The sequence below is a fragment of the Aquila chrysaetos genome, unplaced genomic scaffold (assembly GCF_900496995.4).
Source record: "Aquila chrysaetos chrysaetos unplaced genomic scaffold, bAquChr1.4, whole genome shotgun sequence".
Taxonomy (NCBI): domain Eukaryota; kingdom Metazoa; phylum Chordata; class Aves; order Accipitriformes; family Accipitridae; genus Aquila; species Aquila chrysaetos.
Window position 1 is genome coordinate 53,556 of NW_024470397.1, and position 21,830 is coordinate 75,385.

Here is a 21,830-nt window from a genome sequence, read left to right on the forward strand (position 1 = left end):
CACCCCCCCCCCGCAAAAGACCCAAAAATTCAATTTGTTATCTTTTGTTTTTGGTGGAGGAATCACTTAAATGATGAATTTTGATTTTTGGGGTTTTTTTTTTTGTTGTTTTTTAATTTACAGCGGAGGGGGGGGGGAACCCCACCCACAGATTTTTTTTTTATTATTTAAATAATTTACGTCCTGCTTTAAAAATTACTTTTTTCCGATATGACGTTCCTATTGTATGACGGGGTTACCCCCCCCCCCCCCAAAAAAAGGGAGGGTTCAACCTAATGGGAAAAACCTAAATCCCCAAAATCGGGAGTTCTATCCCAAAACTGCACCGGGATATGGCAGGTGAGGAGGAGGAGGACAAAGATGTGGCGGTAGGGGGAAAATTGTTAAAACATAGTGTTTTGCCCCATTTTGGAGGGGGGGGAGAAGCAGCAATGCATCTGTCTCCCAGTTTGAATTTTGCCCAATTTTGCCTTTTTTTTCCCCCGGCCCTTTGCCAGCACTGACACTCCCCCCCCCCTCCAACACCCCCAAAGGCCCCTCCGGCTGCACCGAAAGGCACCAAGCCCCCAGTTTTTAACAGCAAAAAAACCTTTCCCATGGTGAGAATTGGGGTTTTTTTTGTTTGTTTCTTTTTTCATACTTTTCAGGTTTATTTTCTTCTTTTTTTTTTTTTTAATTATTTTTGGTTTTTTTTTCTTCTTTTCGGGGTTTTTTTTGGCCAGTTTTATTAAAAAAAAAAAAAGGAGAGGGGAAAAAAAAAAAGCTGGTGGCCGCTATTTACACCAACACTTTTGTTTTAAAGCACGAGACTGGAGAAATTGGGGGAAAAAAAAGCCCTTTTTGGGGGTTTCTGTGGGCCGGAGGAGTCTGTGTGTCGTGCCCCCTAAGGGGTGGTTGCAGGGGGTGTGGGTGTTTTTGGGGGGTTTTGGGCTGTTTTTGTCACCAGTGGCAGGGGGTTAAGGGGGGGTTTTGGAGGTGTCTTAAAGTGCGAAGAGACCCAGGAGGGGCGGCGGGAGCCTTCCCCGTGCTCTCCCAGTGGTACCATGAAAATCCAGTTTAAAACCACCCTGGTACTGAGAGGAGGGGTGGGGGAAGAACCCATGTGGACATCCGAGTGTCCCCATCCCCCAGGGGTCCAAACCCCCTTTCCTGTGGGATCCAGGTGACCGAGCCACCGCCCCCCCCCCCCCCCCCCGTCCCAGGGGGACCCAGGCGACCTGGGCACCCCCCCCATTCCCCAGGGCACCCAAACCCCATCCCCCAAGGCGAACCAGGTGTCCTTGCCGCAGCCAAATTCCAGCTTTCCTTCCCCAAGCTGAAACGCATTGAACCCAACTCCAAAATTGGCACCGGCTTTTCTGGAGGAAAACCCGCAAATCCAGCCAAAAACGGGGTTGGGGGTGGAGGTGGGGGCAGCGGGCCCAACCCCCTCCCCTCCGGTAAGTGCTTAATGCCAAAATCCCTGGAGAGGGACGGAAACCGCAGGGTGGGGTGGGAGGGTCCTGGCCAAAAGGCAACGCTGGACACCCATGAAGGCTTTTTGGGGGACGGGTGGAAAGTGGGGTGGGGGGGCCCCAGGGAGATCCTGGGATTCATTGGATGACTCCCGGGATGCACCGGGTGACGTTGGATGAGCCTTGGGTCATCTCGGATGAGTCTTGGGATGTGTCGGATGACCCTCACGACATGTCGGCTGAGCCTCTGGCCACATCAGACAAACCTTGGGCTATGTTGGACCATGTGGGATGAAGTGTGGGTTAAGCTGGACCACGTGGGATGATCCTCGGGTGTGCTGGACCATGTCGGATGAACCTTGGGCCATGCTGGACCATGCTGGGTGAGCCTCAGGCCATGCTGGACCATTTTGGAAGACCCTCAGGCCATCCTGGACCATGTCAGGTGATCCTCGGGCCATGCTGGACCATGTGGGATGAGCCTCGGGCCATGCTGGACCATTCTGGATGAGCCTTGGGCCATGCTGGACCATTTTGGATAAGCCTTGGGCTGTGCTGGATGACCATGTCGGATGAGCCTTGGGCTGCATCGAACAAGCCTGGGGCTGTGCCGGATCACACTGGATGAACCTCAGGTCCCATTGGATGAGCATCAGCCCATGCCAGACCACACCAGATGGGCCTCAGGCTGTACCACAGCATGTTGGATGAGCCCTGGGCCGTGCTGGGCCATGCTGGGCAAGCTGGGATGTGCCAGACGAGCCTTGGGCCACATAGGATGAGCTTCAGACAGCACCAGGTGAGCTGCCAGCTGCGTCCCGTGGAATGCGAGGGTGTTTGGTGGCGCCGGGGCCGAGCCGAAAAGTCCAGGGGCAGCCGGAGAAGCGTCCAATCTGCTGAGCGCCCTGGCACATGGGTCCGCTGGCTCAGCCCCACCGTCCCACTGGTGCCGGATCCACTCCTCAACCCCCTGCCCAAACCGAAAGGTGGGGAAAAATCCTCCTGGGGCCCCAAGTCCGGCTGTCCCGGTGTGCTCCCACCATGCCCAAGTCTGCTCTGGGGCAGGAGAGGGCGAGCCCAAGCCCGGCGTTCGCTTCCCCATCTCCGCTGGGCGCCCCAGACCAGACCAAGATTCTTGTGGTTTTTTTTTTTCCGGTTGGTTTTTGTTGTTTTTTGTTTTTTGTTTTTTTTTTCCCCAGCACCAGCTCACAGTGTGTGCTGCTCCGTGTGGAGCTGGGCTGGGACGAGTGGCTGGACGGGTGACTGTGGTGATGGCGGTGGGGTCCGGGGAGGCGAGGGCTGAGTCGTGCCTGGCGTTGCGGGGAGGAAAGGGGCGCCAGGGGAGGCGGCGGATGGAGAACCAGGAGTGGCGCTGGGGGGCTCGAGGATGGGCCGGTTGTAGAAAAAGAAGGGGCACTGCTGGATGAAGAGTTCGATGATTGTCTGGTAGGTGCGGGTGGCCGTCAGGGCGTCCATCGTGCTGAAGTCGGGTCTCATCAGGGTGGGCCAGAAGCAGATGGAGAGGTTCTCGCTGGTCATCAGGTTCACCCGATGGTTGTGGCTGACCCTGCGGTGGGAGAGAGAGGACAAGACGATGCCAGAGAGGTGCCAGCAGGGACCCCCCCAGATTGCCTTGACACCATCTGGCTGCAGAGGTGAGCCCCAGTACTGGTGTTGTGGCGGGGGCGGGGTTTGGGGTGCTCCTCCCCGTGTCCCGGGAACCCCTATACGTACTTGTTCAAGTGCCCGATGACGTATTTGAAGACCTCATAGTTCTCCTTGGGAAACTTCCTCAGCACTTCCTTCAGTGCATGGAGCTTCTGCTCCCGGTCGTTGATTTCTGCCAGGAGGAAATGTGGAGTCAGGGGGCTGCTGCGGCAGAGAAATGCTTGCCGGGCATCGCAGCTGGTCGTGGCAGCATCCCGCCGTGGGATCCCTCCTCTTTGTGGGGGGATTTTTGGGCCACTGACTTAAGCGGATCATCAGTCTTTCCCAACCCAGCAAAAACCCACGCTGCTCATGGGTGCAGGATGGCGCCGAGCGGTGATGCCAGGGCAGAGCATCTCCAGCCAGAAACAGGCTTGAAGGGTGTGAAATAATAAGGAGACGTGCCCACAAATGGGCTTTTATGGTATTCATTAATGAGATGTGCCCACAAATGAGCCGGTACAGTATGAATTAATAAGGAGATGGGCCAGGCTGGGGTGGGACGAGGGTCAGGACCCCCCGGGCATACTCACTGTGGGCTTCCACCAGGTCAACCTGCATGGTATAAGGGACCAGGGGCTCAGGCAGCTCGGAGAAGAAACTCTTCATGGCACCGGCCACGGTGTTGACAGTGAAATCCTTCTCGGCCAGGTCCAGCCCGTGATCTGCAAAGGGAGAGTCTCGGGGTTACACCCCCAGGTTTGTGGTCGCACCCCAAAGTGCTTCAGGGGTGCAGGAAGCAGGGAGGTTTGCTCTGAAGCAGGTCGGCACTGCTGCCGGCAGAAAACTGCCTCCAGCCGCCAACCCCTATTTCCATTTCACAGAATATCCAAACCCTGACACACAGCAGGTGAACCAGTGACAGGAGGGGCATGAAAACGGATAAAACACCCAGAAAAACATGGGGACCAGAGAGTCCCGGTGCCTGGCGTCGCTCATTGGGACGGCATGGGGCAGTGCAGCCGCGGTGAGCATGTCAGCCTTGTCCAGGTTATAAAAACGACAGGGGTTAAGTGTGCCCAAACATGTTATCATACTAAAACCACTTCGGTGGTAGTGGAGGGGATGCAGGCACGTTGGGTGTGGGCGTCCCTTGAGTTTTGGGGTGAGAAAGGAGGAATCTTGGTGGCAGAGGTTACCCTGGTCAAACTGCCGCTGCAGGCTCTCCATCTCTGACTTGTTTCCGCTCACGCGATAGATGCCTTCAGTGCTCAGCCCTGGTGAGGAAAAAAGAGCAGGTATCAGTGCAAGGGGGGCATGAGCAAATGGGGTGGGGGGCTTTAGGGACAACCCCCCTATAAACCCTTGTTTATAGGCATTAAAATCCATATGTCTCATTTGCTTGCCAGAGCCTGGAAGCGATGATACCCCAAATCCCTACCCCTCCATGAAATCCTGCTCCTCCAGGAAATCCTAGTTTAAACCCAGCCTGTGATCTCATCCCAACAGGGAGGAATTTCCCTATTTATTATTTTTAACCTTTTAAACCCAGCGACCCACTGAGATCTCTTTTAATTCAAAAATTAGGAGGTACAGCAAGTTAACATCAAAGTTGAACCAACCCGCCCGCAGCTCCATGCAGAATTTCTGACTCCTGATTTATCTTTTTATCCCCCATTCTATTTTTTTTACATGGCTCCTCCAAACCTCAACCTCGATTTTAGGCGATTTATCCCCAAGACAGCATTCAACTCCTGACGTCACTTTGTGTTCATTTAAAGTGTTAACGATTAATTCACATTACAGCACACTGTGATGACACCGACGTCTCTTCTGCGCAAGGCATCTCCGCCTAAATAATGGTCTTTTTTTTTTGGTGTACAGAGTGGGGAAAAAGAAACAAAACCTGGTCTCCCTCAAAACACTGCCTGGACTTTCCGGATGAGAGACCAGGGGGGTGAAGTGTCACCGACTGTTTTTTCTTGGATGCGGCAGTGGCGTCGGCTCATGCTTTGCCAATGGCAAAAAAAAAATGCCGGAGAAAGGGGAAGCACCTGCCGCCTGATCTCCCCATTACAGCTTCCTGGAGCAAGAGCCTGGTGGGGGAAAAAGCCATCAGAAAAAAAGCATGGAGCTTATTTTGGTGTTAATTAGGGCTGCCAGAGGCTGTAGCCATCAACATCAACCGCTCGGAGTGAAAGGTGCAAGGTGGATGCCCCCAAAAAAGTCCCACCTGAAGGTAGCCGGAGTTATTTCAGCCCTTCACCTCTGAGGCCAGGATGGGAACAGGAGATGTCCAAGGCCGGTGGTTCTCCAGGCACGCTCGTTTCCCCAGGTAATAAAAAAGGATCCGGGGAAGAGTTTTATGCCTTCTCAGAAAAAACCACAGCAACCTGAGCTTGTGATGAAGAAGAAACCTCCCCATGCACTGCCATCACAGCTTGCAACAAGACCCTCCCCATGGGCAGAAAGCTCCGCAGCCAGCTGCTCTTACCTGTTGCTTCGATGTACTCAATGCATCTCTCAATAAAGATGGGGATGGGTTTCTCTGGAGTCACTACATTGGTCAAAGGCACCCCAAAATAGTTGCTTTCCCATGTCGTCTTCGTGATGGACGGCCGAGGTTTGGGCTTTGGCTTCTGTGGGATAGAGAAAAGCGGAGTTGAGGCAAATACCCCAAATATGCCCGTTTATTTAGACACTTAAATCTGCAAGTTGACCCATTACCACCGAGATAGGAAGGATGCAGAGGCTGCTCTTAAAATTTTTACATGGCGAAGGGTATCGGCAGCCAAAATCCAGTTATTTTGGCAGGAGCGACACAAGCCAATCCAACGGGGCAAGCCACAGCCCCAACAAACTCCCGCTGCTCCTTGGCCAACTGATCCGTGCCGAGCATAGCCGTGGATAAAGCCTAAAACACAGCGACTGCTTTGCCGGGCTGAATTCCCAGCTGGGCCAGATCCAGCAGGAGCTGGGGGGAGAAAAACCCTCCCGGAGGTGCTCCCGCATCCACAGCATCCTCACCGACAGCCGCAAGACCCGGATAACATGCCAATTTCAGTGGTTTGCTATTTATTCAAGCAATTTATTATCTATTCCAAAGCATAAGTATTCATTCCAATGAATTATTATTATTTATTCCAATGAATTATTATTATTTATTCCAATGCATTATTATTTATTCCAATGCATGTAATATTATTATAATATTATGAATAAGACACTTATTCAAGCAGGCTGCTATTATTATTTACTAAAGTGAATGATTATCATTGTAACGTATTTATTCAAGAGAGAGGCGGGGGCAGTGGTTACGGATGAGGAAGCCACTTCTCCCAACACTCCCTTCCCTGCTACAGGACATTAAACCTGACTGAAGGCTTTGCAAAGCTGACGAATTTAATCCCAAATGTTGTCGCTCGCCAATGTCTAAGGTGGAGCCTCCTGGATGTCATGGCTTAGGTGAAAAATAAACGGCGGCACCGTTTTCATTAAAATAGGCATTTTTGTCAGCCTTTAGCTGAAAAAACCTCTCCAGGTGCTGAAGGGAAAGACCAAAAAAATGGGAGAAGCCAATGGGACTTCACCAAGGGGAAGTTCACCCAACTTGCTGAACTTCTAGGATGAAGCAGCTGGTCTGGTTGATGAGGGGAGAGCAGTGGAGTGTCCACCTGGGCTTTGCTAGGACTTTTGACACCTTCTCCACCGGATTCTCCTGGAGAAGCTGTTGACGAGCAGAGGGTGAGGTGGGCTGAAGACTGGCTGAACAGCCAGGTCCAAGGGGTGGTGATAAATGGAGCAAAGTCTAGTTGGAGGCCAGTGCCCAATGGACTAGCCCAGGGGTCAATCTGAGGTCCAGTCCTGTCTAACATCTTCATTAATGATCTGGATGATGGGGCAGATGTACCCTCTGCACGTTCGTGGATGACACCAAAGTGGGAGGAGCAGCTGATAGCCCAGAGGGTCGTGCTGCCATCCAGAGGGACCTTGACAGGTTGGAGAAATGGGCTAATGGGAATCTCATGAAGTTCAACAAGAAGTGCAAAGTCTTGCCCCTGGGGAGGAACAACCCCAGGGACACACTGGGGGGCTGGGGGCCACCCAGCTTGAAAGCAGCTCAGCAGAGAAGGACTTGGGGGGCAGGCTTGGTGGACACCAAGCTGACCATGAGCCAGCAAGGTGCCACAACAGCAGCCAACGGTGTCTTGGGCTGCATTAGACAAAGTGTTGCCAGCAGCTGGAAGGAGGTGATCCTTCTCTCCTCAGTGCTGGTGAGGACCCACCTGGAGTGGTGGGTCCAGCACTGAGCTCCCCAGTACATGAGAGACATGGACATACTAGATAGAGGCCTTCTAGCGGCCTTTCAATATATAAAGGTGCTTATAAGATGGAGAGAAACTTATACCAGGGTCTGCAGCAACAGGAGAAGGGGCGACAGCTTTAAACTGACAGAGGGGAGGATTAGGTTGGACACAAGGAAGAAATCCTTTGTGATAAGGGTGGCGAGACACCGGAGCAGGTTGCCCAGAGCAGCTGTGGATGCCCCATTGTGGGAAGTGTTCGAGGTCAGGCTGGATGGGGCTCAGAGCAACCTGATGTAGTGGGAGACGTCCCTGTCCATGGCAGGGGGTTGGACTGGATGGTCTTTGAAGGTCCCTTCCAACCCAACCCATCCTATGATTCTACTATCAGAATTTTGCTACTAAACTTTAAGGAAAGAGCAAAATAAACCCCACAACGTGTCACCAAAGCAAAGGTGGAAACCCAAATGCTCCTCCAGCCTGGGCAAGGTGGTACCTGCCACCACACACCATTCCCATCAGCAAAATGAAGATGAAACTGTGACTTAAAAATAAATCCCCACAATTAAGGGGGAGAAATTAAAATGTCAAGAACTACTATTAGTGGCAGCATCTGCTGCCTGGCCACATCCCTTGGCTTCCCCTTGGAAAAGGGGAAGTGCTACAACACAGCATGGGACCAAAGCCCAGAAATGCTGTCTGGAAACCCCCAAAAGCCAGTTACAAGCCCAAAGAACCCAGTTATAAACCCAAACCCGCCAGCTGGAAACCCAGTCCCATCAGCAAAGCCTCCTCCCCTTGCAGAAGACCGCAGCCCACTCTCCTCTTAGCACGTCCCACGCCACGGGAGTGAGAGTATCCATCGCCCATAAGGGAAGGTTCTGCCTCTGTGGGTATTTCGGGAAGACTCAAAACACCTTTTTTTGGGGGGAGCCTCGAAACACCTTTTTTGGATGAGAGCAACTGGCTCTCCCCGATCCCCAAGCACCCCCCGATGAGTGGGAGCGTCTGGATGGAGCTTTTTTTAATGCAGCAAGCAGAAAACGATGCTTCAGCAGTTGGACACAGAAGGGAAACTGAGGAAGCTCTCGGTATGACAGAGCAGTGAGTGGGATCGTTCCCGGAGGCCGAGGGCATCGCACCAGGCCCATTCTCCCCACCGAGGAGAAGAGGATTTCGTTTTGCTCCTTCCTGCTTGGCAGATCGTTGTGGGCGGCTCTCCCTTTGTTTCCAGTGGAAATTAATAACGCCTCTTAATTACCGTGATTGGTTTTGCAGCAGCAGGCAGCTCCGAGCAGGACGTCCGGCAGCTGCTGCTGCTCCCTCTGCCAGGTCAGGGGCAGCACAGCCCCCGCTTCCCTTCCTCCTTCTGCCTCCCCTCTTCCTCGCACACATATATACACCCACATCGTAATGTCTGTGTGTATAGTGTACGTGCCTGTATAGATGTGTAGATAACAACATGGGCACGTACATGTATCTGTGCACATAACTTGTGCGTGCGCATGTGTGGATATGTATATAACTTCTATATGTGTGTGCATGTACATAACACTTAGTGTGTATATAATATGCACATGCATATATGATGGTCCATTGTGTGTATATGTGTGCACGTGTATATGTGTGTACATAAGTCTGTGTGTGTATATAAGCATATGCATGTGTGTGCATATAAAGCGTGTATGTATATAAGTGTCTGTTCATAGTATACATGCATATAATGTGCATCTAGATATGTATATGGTGTATGTATGTGTGCACATGTGTGCATGTGTGTAATGTGCATATGTATATGACCTCCATATGGGATGTCTGTGTGTATGTATATTTAACGTGTCATGCATGTGTATATTTAACATGTGTGCATGTATATGTCTGTTGGCATGACACGAGTGCCTCTGTATATGCCATGTGTGCGATATCTGTACATACACAACGTTTGCATCTGTGTACGTATATAATGTCTGTATTGTATGTTTCTGTATGTTGTACATATATGTGTGTGCATGTGTGTGTGTGCTTCCATTCCACCGCAGTGCCAGGCATTTTCGTTCCCACGGACCATGCAAGCATGACTTGGCTTCTCCATTTGCATCCATGCGTGGGAGCCAAGATGTCCACCATGTCTTGGAGTGGGCAGGACACCCACCACATGCCCAACACTGCCACACCATGCTTCGGGCTGCGTGGCTTTGACGGCCAACCATTGGCGATCGACATGCCAACTGCCAGCCAAGAATTCCAAAGATTACTCAACCACACAGCACTGCAAACCAGCAGGCTTGTCCAAAATCAGTTTCACCCTCTAAAGAGCAGATCCACAATTGTGCCAAAGAGCGGCAGCAAATCCAGGTGGATTTAAGTCTGGTTTTGTAGAGCTGCGGCAGCACAATGCGTCTAGAGAAGAGCCACCCAAGAGTAGCAACAGACAACAACTTAGACGGGTCCTCAACTTACCAGCGTCTTCCCTGTTCAGACACATCTAGCTTCACCCCATTTCTTTAAATGACTCTATGCCAACAATAGTGCCTTTACTCCATTCATCCAAGTTAAAGAGAATTTACAAGGCAGATGGAGGCCACATTTCAAAGCACCCATATTTCAGCTAATTGTCCCATGAAACTCCTAACTTCTGAGCATGGAATGAACTTCCTCAGAAGCGTGTTGCGAGGGTGGAAATGATGGAGCTGATTTTGGCATAGGACTGCAAGTTCACACAGCCCATGCCAGCAGTGAGTTAATGCACAATAAAAAATAAAATAAAGAGATTCTGTGCTCAACCTACTCAATCAATCAATCAGTAAATACATGAAAAACACACCATGAATGCAACGGCAGGGGCTCCCGCCCTCATTCAGGCTTTACACTTGGCAATACGTCCTGACCTCTACCACGCAAATCCCACGATCGAAAGGCAGAAAGCACCAGCCTACCTTCGTCGTCCTTCTCAGGCTGCGCAGGATGTTCCTCCTCCTCGGATCTTCCCCATCAGCCGTTTCATAGGGGATAACGGCATTATCGCCTTTATACCCTTGGGAAGCCTGGTCCTCCTCTTTCTTTCGAATGGGTCCCAGCTCATCGTCGCTCCCAACACTGAAGCTGGTTCGGTAGCTAGCAAACCTGCCCAGCCTCGTGCAGCGCGTCCGATACAGCACGGGCTTGCTAACGACAGACACCTTGCGGCCCCGCTCCAGGGAGCTGGTGTCCATCTCGCTGTCCGAGCCGTTGCCACTGCCATTCGATTGGGTTTTGTTAATATTTCGGATGGTGATAATCTTGCCCTGGGTGCTGTCATGAGGCACGGAGTAGATGTTCTCCTCTTCATTTCTGGGTTTGACCACAGCGTCCATTGGTTCAGCGTAATCGGAAGGATCAAAGCAGTCTGTGGGCAACCAGCTACTAGAAGACATGGACTTCCTCTGCCCGTCCCGATGCCCCTGCTCCAAATATGACAGGTCTCCCTTTGTAATGTCAAAATGCACAGGGGGCTTTGGTTTCACTGGAGGAGGTACTTTGTTGTTCAGCTTGCTTTCAAAAGTGCTCATGACGGAAATGAAAGACAAGCCATCGTTCCCCTCCAGCTCCATGGAAAGCTTCGAGTGGTCTTTGGGCAGGGCGGGCATGGACGTGTCCTCTCTGAAGGGGCTGTAGGTGGGGGGCTCGATGTCCTCCTCCGAGTCCTGCAGGTTGGAGTTGCAGAGAGGGGAGCCTGCTCGAGGCGAGTTGAACACCTCCTCTGTCGTGCTGCAGGCTTCGGCCACGTTGTCGTACATGTGGGTGGCTTCGATGATGTTTTTTTTCTCCACCACGTCCTTAAAAAATGAGTGGAAAATCTCCAGTTTATGCTGTGGCTGGCTACAAGGTATCGTGGTGAACTTGCCATCAATCTCCTGGGCGATCTCCTCACCCTCGGTGAGCTGCTCTCTGCTCAAGTCGTTGTCCAGGATGTCTATGGAGCCGTCCGTAAGCGCCACAACTTGTATGGGGATGATATCCTGCACCTCGCAGAGAAAGGCACGTAGCATGGCCAGGGATGCCTTGCGTTTCGCCGAGTAAAAGACAATGTACCCATGGACGAGCCGGCTTTTCCTAATGCTAAAGGAGGAATGGTAGGAAAGGAGCGAGAGCTCCACGCGCCTCTTGTGCGGCCCAATGGATAACTCGAGGAGGACGGAGCTGCTGCTGCCGCACTGTGAAGGTCTGTAGGTCTGGGACTGCAGGATGGGTAAAAGGATGTCGTCTGCGCTGAACGGATCTCCACACATCAAGCACATGACGATCCGAAGGTCAACGTCCGCCAGGTCTTTGATGCTGGAGGTTGAGCTGACGAGGTTTAAGTTGCGTTTTGAGTCCAGCAGCCCCTTCAAAACCTGGCTGATTTGCTTCTCATTGATGTTACGGCCGTACCCGATGCCAGCAGATGCGGGATCCAGAAAGACACACTGCAGCTTGCTCGCGATCTGCTGGCCTTGCTGTATCAAGCTATGTAGCGTCTCGCCACTGGTGTCCCCCCTCTTGTTAACGAGGATGAGCGTCAGAGGAAGGTGAACCAAGTGATTATCCCTCCTGCCGATGGTTGACTCTCTGCTCTTTTCGATGCTTTCCACCACATAGGACAACGACTCCTTTGAGTTGTAAAGGCAGAGACAACCATGAGGCTGAAAGGTAGGTGTCTGGAAAGAGTTAACAGGGAGCCGGACGTTGCCCTCTATTGGCCTCAGGGACAGCTCATACATCTTACCTTCGATCACATATTTGTCATCGTTGGTGCAGAGCGCCCGGATCTCATTGGCCAGCTCGCGTGCCAAACCGTCCTTGCCAAGGATCACCAGATTGATCCTGTCGATGTTGGAGTCCGAAAGCAAGTTCTTCTGGTTGCGTTCAGAGGGCCTGATGAAGCGGGAGCTGATCAGGTGCTCGATTTTAGAGTCTATGCAAACCGGGCAGCTAGGACACGTTTCCTTTGTCGGGTGGTACACGAAGTGGATGTGCTTCAAAATAAGGGCGTCCCGCTCAGCCTGCAGCTTCTGCAGGGCTTTGAACCTTTGCTCTTCACCCAAGACATCCTGAATGACGCCCATTTTCTCCTTGCTGGGTTTAGCGTCAAGCTCCAGTTCGTAAAACAGCTCCGAGTACTCCAAGAGCAGCTCCTGAAACTCCTCCTTCGCCTTTTCTATAATCTGTTTTTGGTGTTTGCTGTAGATATCCATATAAATAGACTCCTCCAGCCACATGTAAAAATCCTCGTTCATAATGAAACTGCGCGCTTCCTCCCAGGGCTTCCCGGGTGTGATGAAAGGGGAAGTCTCCAGGTTTTCTTTGAAAGCTCTTCTCATTTCTGCCCTTTTCCTCTCGTTCCTCAGCTTTTCTAAATGAGCTTCGTAGAGCTGCTCGGCAGGCTGAGTCTCCATCAGGTCGAAGGGAATGCGCTCGTTCTCTGTGTTGTCAATGTGGCTTGTGGCATCCCAGGGCGTCTCTTCCAGGACAATAAACCATTTCAGAAAGTCCGGCTTCGTCTCCAAGAGCTTCTCCACTTTTATGCAGCTCAGGTGATCTATTTCGTCCAGGTCCGGGATGAGGGCTTCAAACGCTTGAGGAAGCATGGCGAGATACATCTTCCGCCGGCGCTCTATGTGCTCCTGCTTGAGGCGGTGGACGTGCTGCAGAAACAGCTTTTTGGCTTTCTGCGTTCCTTCCAGGTAGACGTAATCCTGATACTCTGGAGAGGACTGCATCTTGCGGCTCACGTTTGACCATGTCTCGTTGTGGTTTTTGACGATGCGGCTGACCAGCCACTCATACTTGTCTTTAGCAGCAGCTATCTGTTGACTTTGCTGTTTCAAAGCTTCGAAGTAGGGGATGATTTTAGTCTTTCCCCGGCTTTTATCTATCAGCTGCACTAAGGTGCTGAAAGCCAAGTCAATGTTCACATTGGATCTAGCTGACGTCTCCACGACCTGGAGGTTCTTTTTGCTTAAGGCAAAAGTATGTGCATCCCTAATGTACCGCTCCACGCCTTCGTCACACTTTGTCAGGACCACCACGATGGGCTTTTTTGTTTTCGCTAGTTGATTGTAAAGGTTTGAAACAAATTTGAGCTGATCATCAAAGTTCCTGTTCATACCCCTGCTAACATCAATGCAGAGAAGAAAGCCATCCACCAGCAGCTTTCCATCCGGCATCTGTTTTTGTTCAAAGTCCTGTTCCAGCCCAAGCTGATCAGTGCAAAAGTACATGAGCTTTTCAGCCGATGCCAGTTTGGTCGCAGCAGCCCTCTTGATATAGGGCTGCAGGGCCGTGCTGCGGTGAGGCTGAAAGGTCTGGTCATCGATAAACTCTGTCTGCTCCACAACATGCATTTTACATTCGACGCAGTCCTCCAGGGAACGCACAACTTCCCCCCAGTAGAGGAAATGGTCATTATTGACCACCCTTCCCCCAAAGTCACTGGTGCTGAGAACCGAAGTGTGGTCCAAATGAAACTCATCCGCGCTGGGCCGTACAAACCGGTTGCAAAGGCAGGATTTCCCAATGCCACACTGCCCCTTCTCCTTCTCCGTTCCAGACAATCCCACCACACTAATGTTATAGGTGGGAATGCGAACATCTTGCTTTCTTGCCATCATCATTGTCCACACATCCTGTCCCAGTCAACTGCTTCCGAGAGGATCAGTGTTTCTGGCACCCAAGAGGATTAGTGTTTCCGGCACTCGAGAGGATTAGTGTTTCCAGCACCCGGTGCGACTTGGGAGCTCAGTGGAAGGCGGGGAGAAAGTTCTCAAGCCAGGCAGGGCGCTGGGGTGATGAAGTTCGTCATTCCCATCCTGTACATACCAGCAGTGCTTCCGTTCTTGCTGGTCCCCATCATTGGACGGCCGACGTTTCCCCCTAGGAGAAAAAGAAACAACCATCAGTGTTTCAGCTCAGGAACCCCAAACAGAGCTAATTCTGCCCATACCATTTTATACGCCTCGCACTTGAACACCAGTGCTGACGCCGGGGCAATATCGGCAGCGGCCAAGATGTGCCTGCCGCAGCATCCGACTGAGCGCTAACCACAGTGGGTACTGCTTCCCCACCATCATCACAAGTGGCTTGCGGGCGCAAACCACAAGCCGACCGTGTCATGAAGGCAGATCAAGGTCACGGTCTGCCCCCCAGCCGGGCAAGGAGCAAGAAAAACAGGTCAGCAGTGGAGGGAAAAGCTGAGGGGACCCACAGCAGAGCCTGGGGGAGAGGGCTCGCTTCCCGGGCATTTCCGAGTCAACGCTGAAAAGAAAGCAAGTAAAACAAACCATCCCATCTTTTCTTTGCTTTTTGACCTAAGATCGGGCGTAGCGCCAGCTTAACACCCAATACTGCTTCTACCAGGAGGATTACCTCTTCACTCCCCGTGGATAGATGGGATCTAATAGGATCAGAATAGCTGGGAAAAAAAAAAAAAAAAAGGCAGTGAGATCCATCTAAAGCCTTGAAGAGGCGCCCCAAGCATGAGCCGACACGAGGAAGTCCTCCCAGAGGGAACAGTATTAGAGGGAGGGATGATCCTAATTACTGCTCCTGAAACTATGAACGTGGTGAGACACTGAAAAAGGTTGCCCAGAGAAACTGTGGATGCCCCATTCCTACAAGTGTTCAAGGTTAGGCTGGACGGGGCTTGGAGCAACCTGATCTAGTGGAAGATGTCCCTGCCCAAGGCAGGAGAGTTGGACTGGATGATCTTTGAAGGTCCCATCAACCCAAAACCTGTGATTCTATGAAACACGGGAGTTGAGATAGTTTGCTTTACAATCCAAGAGCGGAAGAGTTTTCAGCTTATGGGAAAAATCAAAATTAACTCGCGTGCAGATGACATTGTGGTTCTTTGGAACAACCCAGGGAGCACAGCCTTCCACAATGTCTCCTCCACTTTGATGTCTGGATAGTGCAGTTCTTCCAGTTCCCCAGCTGGACTGAATCACACGACAGACAAAGGCTGCTGTGAACCTGCCACACTGTTGGGCGCTTTGCTTTCAAAAACCTACCCTGACATTCATTTGATCTCAAAAAACCCACATTTCACCCCTCCATGAGGTCACCCGCATCAGCCAAGCCACCAGGTTACGTGATCCGAATGCCATGAAGAAGAACCGGGTGTTTGAGCTTAAACACAAGAAGTTCGGGCATTTTAGGAGTCCGTCTGCAAACTCTCGGCTCTTCCATGGACACGTTATTTCCCGCGGGAACGTCACTTATCGGCAGCACGTGTCACTCCTCAAGGTGAGACTCTTGCAGGTAAAAGGGCGTAACAGCCGCAGCACCAGTGCAATGTAAACTATGCTGCCGAGCTGCTGTCAAACCTTTAATTACTTCACCTAATTATTCATCGCTCAATTTGAAGGAATGCAGTTACTCCCTGGGAGGCTGGATGGGGCTCGGGGCTGCTTGTACGGCTTCTTCTGCTGCTCCACTGGGAACCACTCTTCCTCCTGCATTTTTCCTCAATCGTCGCTGCTTCTCCCCATTTTGGAGGATGAGCCCAGGTGGATGCCAAGCACCCAGACCCTGGCGAGACATCAGCGTGCTCCAGCTTACTCCTGGTGCTGTTTAAACTGGTTTGTCTGACAGGCGGCCGAACTGGCAAGCCTTTGCTGCTCTCCCATCTCCCCTCCGATGCTCCCATGCTCCGGCCAGAGAGCCCAGCTGATGCGGCAGCTGGAAACATGGCACAGGCACCAGGATAGAGGGATTCCCCCCCAGTTGTAAATTTTCTCTCCATGTCCCAGTAGCAGAAAGTCCCTGAAATGGGTCGTTTGGATCTTTGCAAAGATTGATTTAAGCTTTTAAACCATCTGGGTCCAAAACGCTTAATCTTGTGCAACAGATGGGCTACCCTTGGTCGCGCGGCACGATGAAGCGTCTCCCCAGCCATGCCCAGCCCTCTTGCAGACGTAAAACCACTTTCCCAATTTTCTGCAAAAAATAAAAACCCCTGGAGCTGCGGAGCCACTGGTTTCCAAGACCAAATCTGTGATGAGTGAAGGCAGCAACATACCAAGTGTCTAACAAGGGGGAGGAAGGGCCGGCATGGAGGATCCTGCACCACTTCCCATGTTAATCCTCGGCACAAAGTGGACAATTTATTAATGAATTACAGTACATGGCTGGGCCAGGCGACAGCATCGTCCAATGAATTTCCGACAAGTTTGGTAAAAATCAGGTTTTCTGTTCACTTTTGCCTAGGGGGGAATTGGCCTTTTTCTCTTCCGTTGGCAAAACTCACGGTATGCACAGTTGCAGAAGCATTTCCACAGATGGGTTTTGGGAGCAAAAGTGAATTCCAGCAGAGGCAACTCCAGCTTTGCACCATCACCTTCATCCTGCTCATGTTTGCTTGCACGAGCGTTTCCTATGCTGGCAAAAAGCAACAGACTGGGATATCTGAGCACACCATGGGTGGGGTTTCCACACCAAAATTACAGAAATTAGATGCGGATAATAGTTCAAAAAAATCACTGCGCATCCTATGCAACTCCTGAGAGCCATTTCCCCTGCTTCCTCTTGTGGATCAGCTTCATACCTTTAAAATTAGGCTTTAAATACCAAAAAATAAAAAAGTGAAATGCAAGGTTTCAGAAGCACAGCGGCGTAAGAGCAGGTTTTGGAGGAACACAGGGACATGTGGCAGGATCAGTCCTGGCCAGTGCATGGGAGCATGCCCGTTTCCACCGTGTTTTTCTGCACATGCTGCAAAAGCAGCTGGAGGGATCAGCCCGGTGTGGGGATAAGTAACCCACCCCCAGATTCAGACCCAGGAGCCACAGAAAGCTTCACACCCACCCTGCTTTTGGGTGCACTCACACTCATGCCTGCATGTCCTCAGCTCCCCGTTTAGCTTAACCTGACGAAGCAATGTCCTTTATCCTCTGCTTGGGGCATGGGAAAGGGAAAACTGGTGTCAAATGGCACTCGCTTTCGTTTTCTCCCCTAAATCTTTGAGTCAGGAGTTACTCATTTATGCCACAAAGTCCAGCCAGGAAGACCAAGAAGAAGAAGGGACCTGCTCTGTTAATTCCCAGCAAAGCAGGGGGAATTTAGCTCTTGTTTCCTCTTAAGAAGCTGGCAGCAGAGCCAAAGAGAAGGAAAAAAAAAAAAAGGTATTTTCTGCTCCCAGATACCTGAAACCTGGATATGACCACAGCCACCAGCGACGACAGCTCACACAATCCTGGCTGCCGATAAGCCTGGGCAGCTGCCGGCACTCAACCTGGCTTTCCATGCCAGCCCCGAACGCTCACTGCATGCGTGTATCGCAAGAGTCCCACAATTAATAGTACGTTCAATTAAGCAGCTTCCCAAACGCTATTAAACCAGAGACAAAAGCTTTCTTCATGCTCTCTGTGGCACTCACCAGGGTCATGAAGGCCCTGGCGGGCGCTGCGGGAGGAGAAACTCCAGCTTGTGACTCAAAAACCCCTGAGGGAAGGGGACCCCGACGGCAGTGCGGACGCTGCCAACCAGTTTTTGGCATGGCTTTTCATTTATTTAAGGGGAATGACCTCCGTGTTGCAGCTCTCCCCAGGTCGATGGGATCCTCTTCCTCCTCAACCTGCTGCCACAGATGCCCGGGGCACCAAGTGCTCTGCACAGCATGAAGCCAGGGGCTAAAATAACAGCAGAACCGGCATTCCCAATGGGAAATCAGACAAAATTAAATCCAGGGTGCACAGGGTTTAAGGAGACACACTCCATCCTCGGCTACACCTTGTTTGTGGAGAGTGCACAGTCAGCTGACTCACAGCCCGCCATGGGAACAAACCTTCTGTTCCAGTGTGGTCTGCATGCGCAGAACGCCATCTCCGAAATATTGCAATATTTAAGACAAACGACGTTTAGTATTAAGCATTTTAAATTATAATGAATCTTAAGCTCTCAATTAGACTTACCCGAGGGGGGGGGTGGTCCGCCGGCAAAAGGGTCGGCAGGAGCAACGCCAGCGCTAAACAGTTCTTTCTTTGTATTTTTAGGGTCTAACAAACCTCCCGCCCCGTAGTTTTTGGTGATAGACGTTGCCTTTTTCCGCTTCTTTTAAAGACGTTTTTAACAATTTGTGACATTTTCCAGGGCCGATGCGATTAGTGCATGAAAAATAAAAATAAAAAAAAAATAATGTTTAATGCTCGGGGGGTCCGGCCGGGCCCTTTTCCCTGCTGAATCAAAAGAGAAGAAAAAAGAAGGAAGACAAGAAAAAAAAGAAATAAGAATAATTTCAAAGTCGCTGTGGTGGTTTTTTGAGGGGGGCAGTGCGGGAGGGGGGTTGTAAACTGGGAACTAGTGGTGAACTGGGAATGAGCGGCGAACTGGGCATTGCAAACTGGGAACTGGTTGTAAAGTGGGCTTTGCACCCTGGGAACAGGCAGCAAACTGGGAACCAGTTGCAAACTGGGCTTTGCAATGTGGGGAAGCCAGTTGCAAACTGGGCTTGGTGGACTGGGAACCAGTTGCAAACTGGGAATAGGTAACAAACTAGGAGCTGGGCACTGCAAACTGAGAACCAGTGGTGAACAGAATGAGCAGCAGCAAACTGGGGAGGAGCAGCAAACTGGGAACTGGGCACTGCAAACTGGGAACCAGTGGTGAACTGGGAATGAGCAGCAGCAAACTGGGAACCAGTTGCAAACTGGGCTTTGCAAAGTGGGGAGACAATTTTCGGGTTAATCAGCAGGAATTTGGGGGCAAATCAGCTGCAAACTGGGGTTTTTCCCTCTGCCTGTAAATGAATTGGTGACAAATTGGGGCTTTTTCCACATTTTTATTTCCCAGTCCATCTCCGCCCCGTTGCCCCGCACCAACTGCAGGGGCTGCAATAACCGAGGCCAAAAACGCCCGTTTCCGGCACGGCACCCCAATAAACACTAATTTTTTAGTAAAACCCCCAGAGCAGAGCCACGCAGAGGCGAGTTTTGCTCAAAAACCCCGTTTTTCGCAGCAGGAATGAGCGTGCAAACACGGTGGGTGCAGCAAATGCCCCAGGAGGGTGCGGATCCCCCCACACGCTGAGGGCGAGTGAATAAATATAAAGCAGCCAAAACTGAGGGGTTTTGCACAAAAACAGCATCTGGGAGGGGCGTGAGCAATCCTGACCCTGGGAGGGGCTTTAATTGGATTTTAATCCAACCCTCCAGGTGTTTTTGATCCCCCTGGGGGGGGGTAATCTTCCCAGGTGCAGTTTTAATCCTTCGGGGGGGGGGGGGGGTAATCCCCCAGGGGTGGCTTTTAATCCTCCTGGGTGGGATGTTAATCCTCCCAGGGGCCGAATTTTATCATTTAATCCTCCTGGGGGGAGAGGCTTAATCCTCCCAGGGTGGTTTTAATCCTCTTGGGGGGAGATTAATCCCCACTGGGGGGGTTAATCCTCCTAGGGTAGGGTTTAATCCCCACGGGGGGGGGGGGTAATTTTCTGGGCAGGGGTTTAATCCCCACTGGTGGAGCATTAATCTTTGGGGGGGGGGGGCGCTAATCCCCACTGGGGTGGGTTTAATCTTCTGGGGGGGGGGGTGTTTAATTCCCCCTAGTATAGATTTACACACCCCCCCGCATTGGTTTTTACCCCCCCCCCAACGCAGTTTCCAATCCCCCAGGAGTTACTTTCCCACCCCATCACTGACGGGATCCCCGTTATCATCTCTCTCGCCCCCCCCCCCCCCCCACCCCGGGGTCACTTTTCGGGGGGCTCCTCGGGGACGATCTCCACCTCCAAACGCCCAACGTAGAGGGAGAGGGCGCAGAGCCAGAGCAGGGCCAGCAGCGCGGCAGCGGCAGCGTTGGCGGCAGCGGTGGGCGCCGGCAGCATCATGGGCCGCCGCAGCAGCACCAGGTTCACCAGGTAGGAGCCTGCCCCATAGGAAACACACAGGCCCCCCAAGATGAAAAAGCCTAAAAAAAAAGAAAAGGACAAATAAACTCAAAAAAGAGCTACGTTAGAGTATTTAAGGGGTTCCTTCCCCTCCGAGAGTGGGGGGGGGCGCTTATTATGACGACAAATAGGTAAAATGCAGCAAAATTTAGCAAAATGGAGGGACACGGACTGTGAAATGGAGGAAATGGCACCAAAATGGGCACCCACAGGGGGGTGGGGGCAGACGGGTGACTGGGATTTGGGGGATTTTGGTTGGTTTTCAGGTGTGGGGAGGGTGATGGGGCTGGGGGCGGGGGGGCCTGGGGGGAGAGGGGGGGTCCGTCTGGGGGTGTCAGGGGGGTGTCATCAGGGTAGGTGTCCCCAAGAGGAAATGGGTGTCCCGTGGGTGGGTGTCCTTGGGGGTGGCTGTGGGCCCTGGGTGGGTGCCCTGGGCAGGGTGGGTGTCCCCAAGGGGAGGTGGGTGTCCTCAGGGTGGGTGTCCCCAAGGGGAGGTGGGTGTCTCCAGGAGGGGGGTTGTCCCTGGGGGCGGGTGTGTCTGATGGGTGGGTAGGGGTGTGCCCAGGTGGGTGCCGCCCCCATCCCGTCCCCACCGTAGGCAGCATCACGGCCAGTGTCGCTCTGGACGTAGGAGATGACGCCGACGCCGGTGGCCAGGAGCCCGTTACGGAACCAGGAGAGGAGACCTGGTGGGGGGGGAGGGCGGTGTCAGTGTGGGGGGCGCAAGGGGATCCCCCCCGCCCCCCTGTGGGGGGATCCCCCTCGCCCCTCCCTCAAGCCCCGCCCCCAGCTCCCTTATCCTGTCCTCAAGCCCCGCCCCCAGCTCCCTTCACCCCCTCAAGCCCCGCCCCCAGCTCCCTTCACCCCCTCAAGCCCTGCCCCCAGCTCACTTATCCTGTCCTCAGGACCCGCCCCCAGCTCCCTCACCCCGCCCCCAGCTCCCTTCACCCCTCAAGCTCCGCCCTCAGCTCCCTCTCGCCTCGGCTCCGCCCCCTGCCGCATTCCCGCCGGTCCCCGCCCCGCCCCTTACCTCCCTCCAGCGCCTTCCGCAGCAGCCAGGCGTCCGCCCGTTCCAGGTCGGAGGCGGCGGGGGGGGGCGGCGGCGGGGCCCGGCCCAGGCTGTACCGAGGCCGCCCCGCCGCCCCCCGCAGCCTCCGCAGCGCCAAGGCCGCCACCGCCCGCCCCGCACCGCCCCACCAGCCCATGGCGGCCCCGCCACGTCCCCCGCCCCCCCTTCCCCCCCCGCCTCCTTCCACCCAGGCCTTCCTTCCCGGCGCCGCCGCCGAACGGCCGTTGGTCGCCCTTGCCGCCGCTCACTGCGGGTTACCGCGCCTATTGGCGAAGACGCGCGTTCGTCGACGCAGTCCCACCCCGCGCGGGGAATGATACGCGGCGATAGGCCGGTGCGCTACGTCCCGCCCTCTCTCAAGCGGAAGAAACGTTCCTATTGGCTACGCGCGGGGTATGTCGGGAAGAGCCGGGCCCCTTCTCTCACGCTCGACCCCGAAAACCCCCAAATTCACCCCA

General features: G+C 52.9%; 2 protein-coding genes and 1 long non-coding RNA gene across 6 annotated transcripts; 1 reads left to right on the plus strand and 2 right to left on the minus strand.

The window, feature by feature from the left end:
- Positions 1-939: 939 nt before the first annotated feature.
- LOC115338290 (rho GTPase-activating protein 35) lies at positions 940-14,330 on the minus strand. 3 transcript variants are annotated; one of them, XM_041121920.1, is made up of 7 exons: positions 14,147-14,330; positions 10,342-14,096; positions 5,596-5,740; positions 4,301-4,378; positions 3,695-3,826; positions 3,189-3,294; positions 940-3,021 (listed from the first exon to the last, which is right to left on the minus strand). In XM_041121920.1, the coding sequence occupies exons 2-7, from the start codon at positions 14,035-14,037 to the stop codon at positions 2,661-2,663; spliced, it is 4,518 nt and encodes a 1,505-aa protein (XP_040977854.1). In that variant the 5' UTR covers positions 14,038-14,096; positions 14,147-14,330; the 3' UTR covers positions 940-2,660. The 3 variants fall into 3 exon arrangements, with proteins under 3 accessions (XP_040977854.1, XP_029862669.1, XP_029862668.1); XM_030006809.2 differs by having other exon boundaries at positions 10,342-14,093; positions 14,144-14,330; XM_030006808.2 differs by having other exon boundaries at positions 10,342-14,330.
- On the plus strand, positions 3,019-5,654 carry LOC121233133. 2 transcript variants are annotated; one of them, XR_005931932.1, is made up of 2 exons: positions 3,019-3,109; positions 4,986-5,654. It is a non-coding gene; the product is annotated as an uncharacterized LOC121233133 (long non-coding RNA). The 2 variants fall into 2 exon arrangements; XR_005931933.1 differs by lacking the exon at positions 3,019-3,109 and adding an exon at positions 3,821-4,128.
- Positions 14,331-19,184: 4,854 nt separating the features above from the next.
- Positions 19,185-21,523, minus strand: TMEM160 (transmembrane protein 160). The gene is made up of 3 exons (XM_030006806.2): positions 21,334-21,523; positions 20,897-20,989; positions 19,185-20,323 (listed from the first exon to the last, which is right to left on the minus strand). Exons 1-3 carry the CDS (start codon positions 21,506-21,508, stop codon positions 20,106-20,108), a joined length of 486 nt encoding a protein of 161 aa, XP_029862666.1. The 5' UTR covers positions 21,509-21,523; the 3' UTR covers positions 19,185-20,105.
- Between the last annotated feature and the right edge of the window lie 307 nt (positions 21,524-21,830).

Excerpts from the sequence above, each read along its gene's own strand:
- LOC115338290 (XM_041121920.1), bottom strand. The coding sequence starts at position 14,037 with ATGATGATGGCAAGAAAGCAAGATGTTCGCATTCCCACCTATAACATT. Across the intron at positions 4,379-5,595 it reads TGAGTACATCGAAGCAACAG|GGCTGAGCACTGAAGGCATC; the intron begins GTAAGAGCAGCT and ends TTTCCTCACCAG. Across the intron at positions 3,022-3,188 it reads GTCATCGGGCACTTGAACAA|GGTCAGCCACAACCATCGGG; the intron begins GTACGTATAGGG and ends CTCCCACCGCAG.
- TMEM160 (XM_030006806.2), bottom strand. The coding sequence starts at position 21,508 with ATGGGCTGGTGGGGCGGTGCGGGGCGGGCGGTGGCGGCCTTGGCGCTG. Across the intron at positions 20,990-21,333 it reads GCGGAAGGCGCTGGAGGGAG|GTCTCCTCTCCTGGTTCCGT; the intron begins GTAAGGGGCGGG and ends CCCCCCCACCAG. Across the intron at positions 20,324-20,896 it reads TGGCCGTGATGCTGCCTACG|GCTTTTTCATCTTGGGGGGC; the intron begins GTGGGGACGGGA and ends CTTTTTTTTTAG.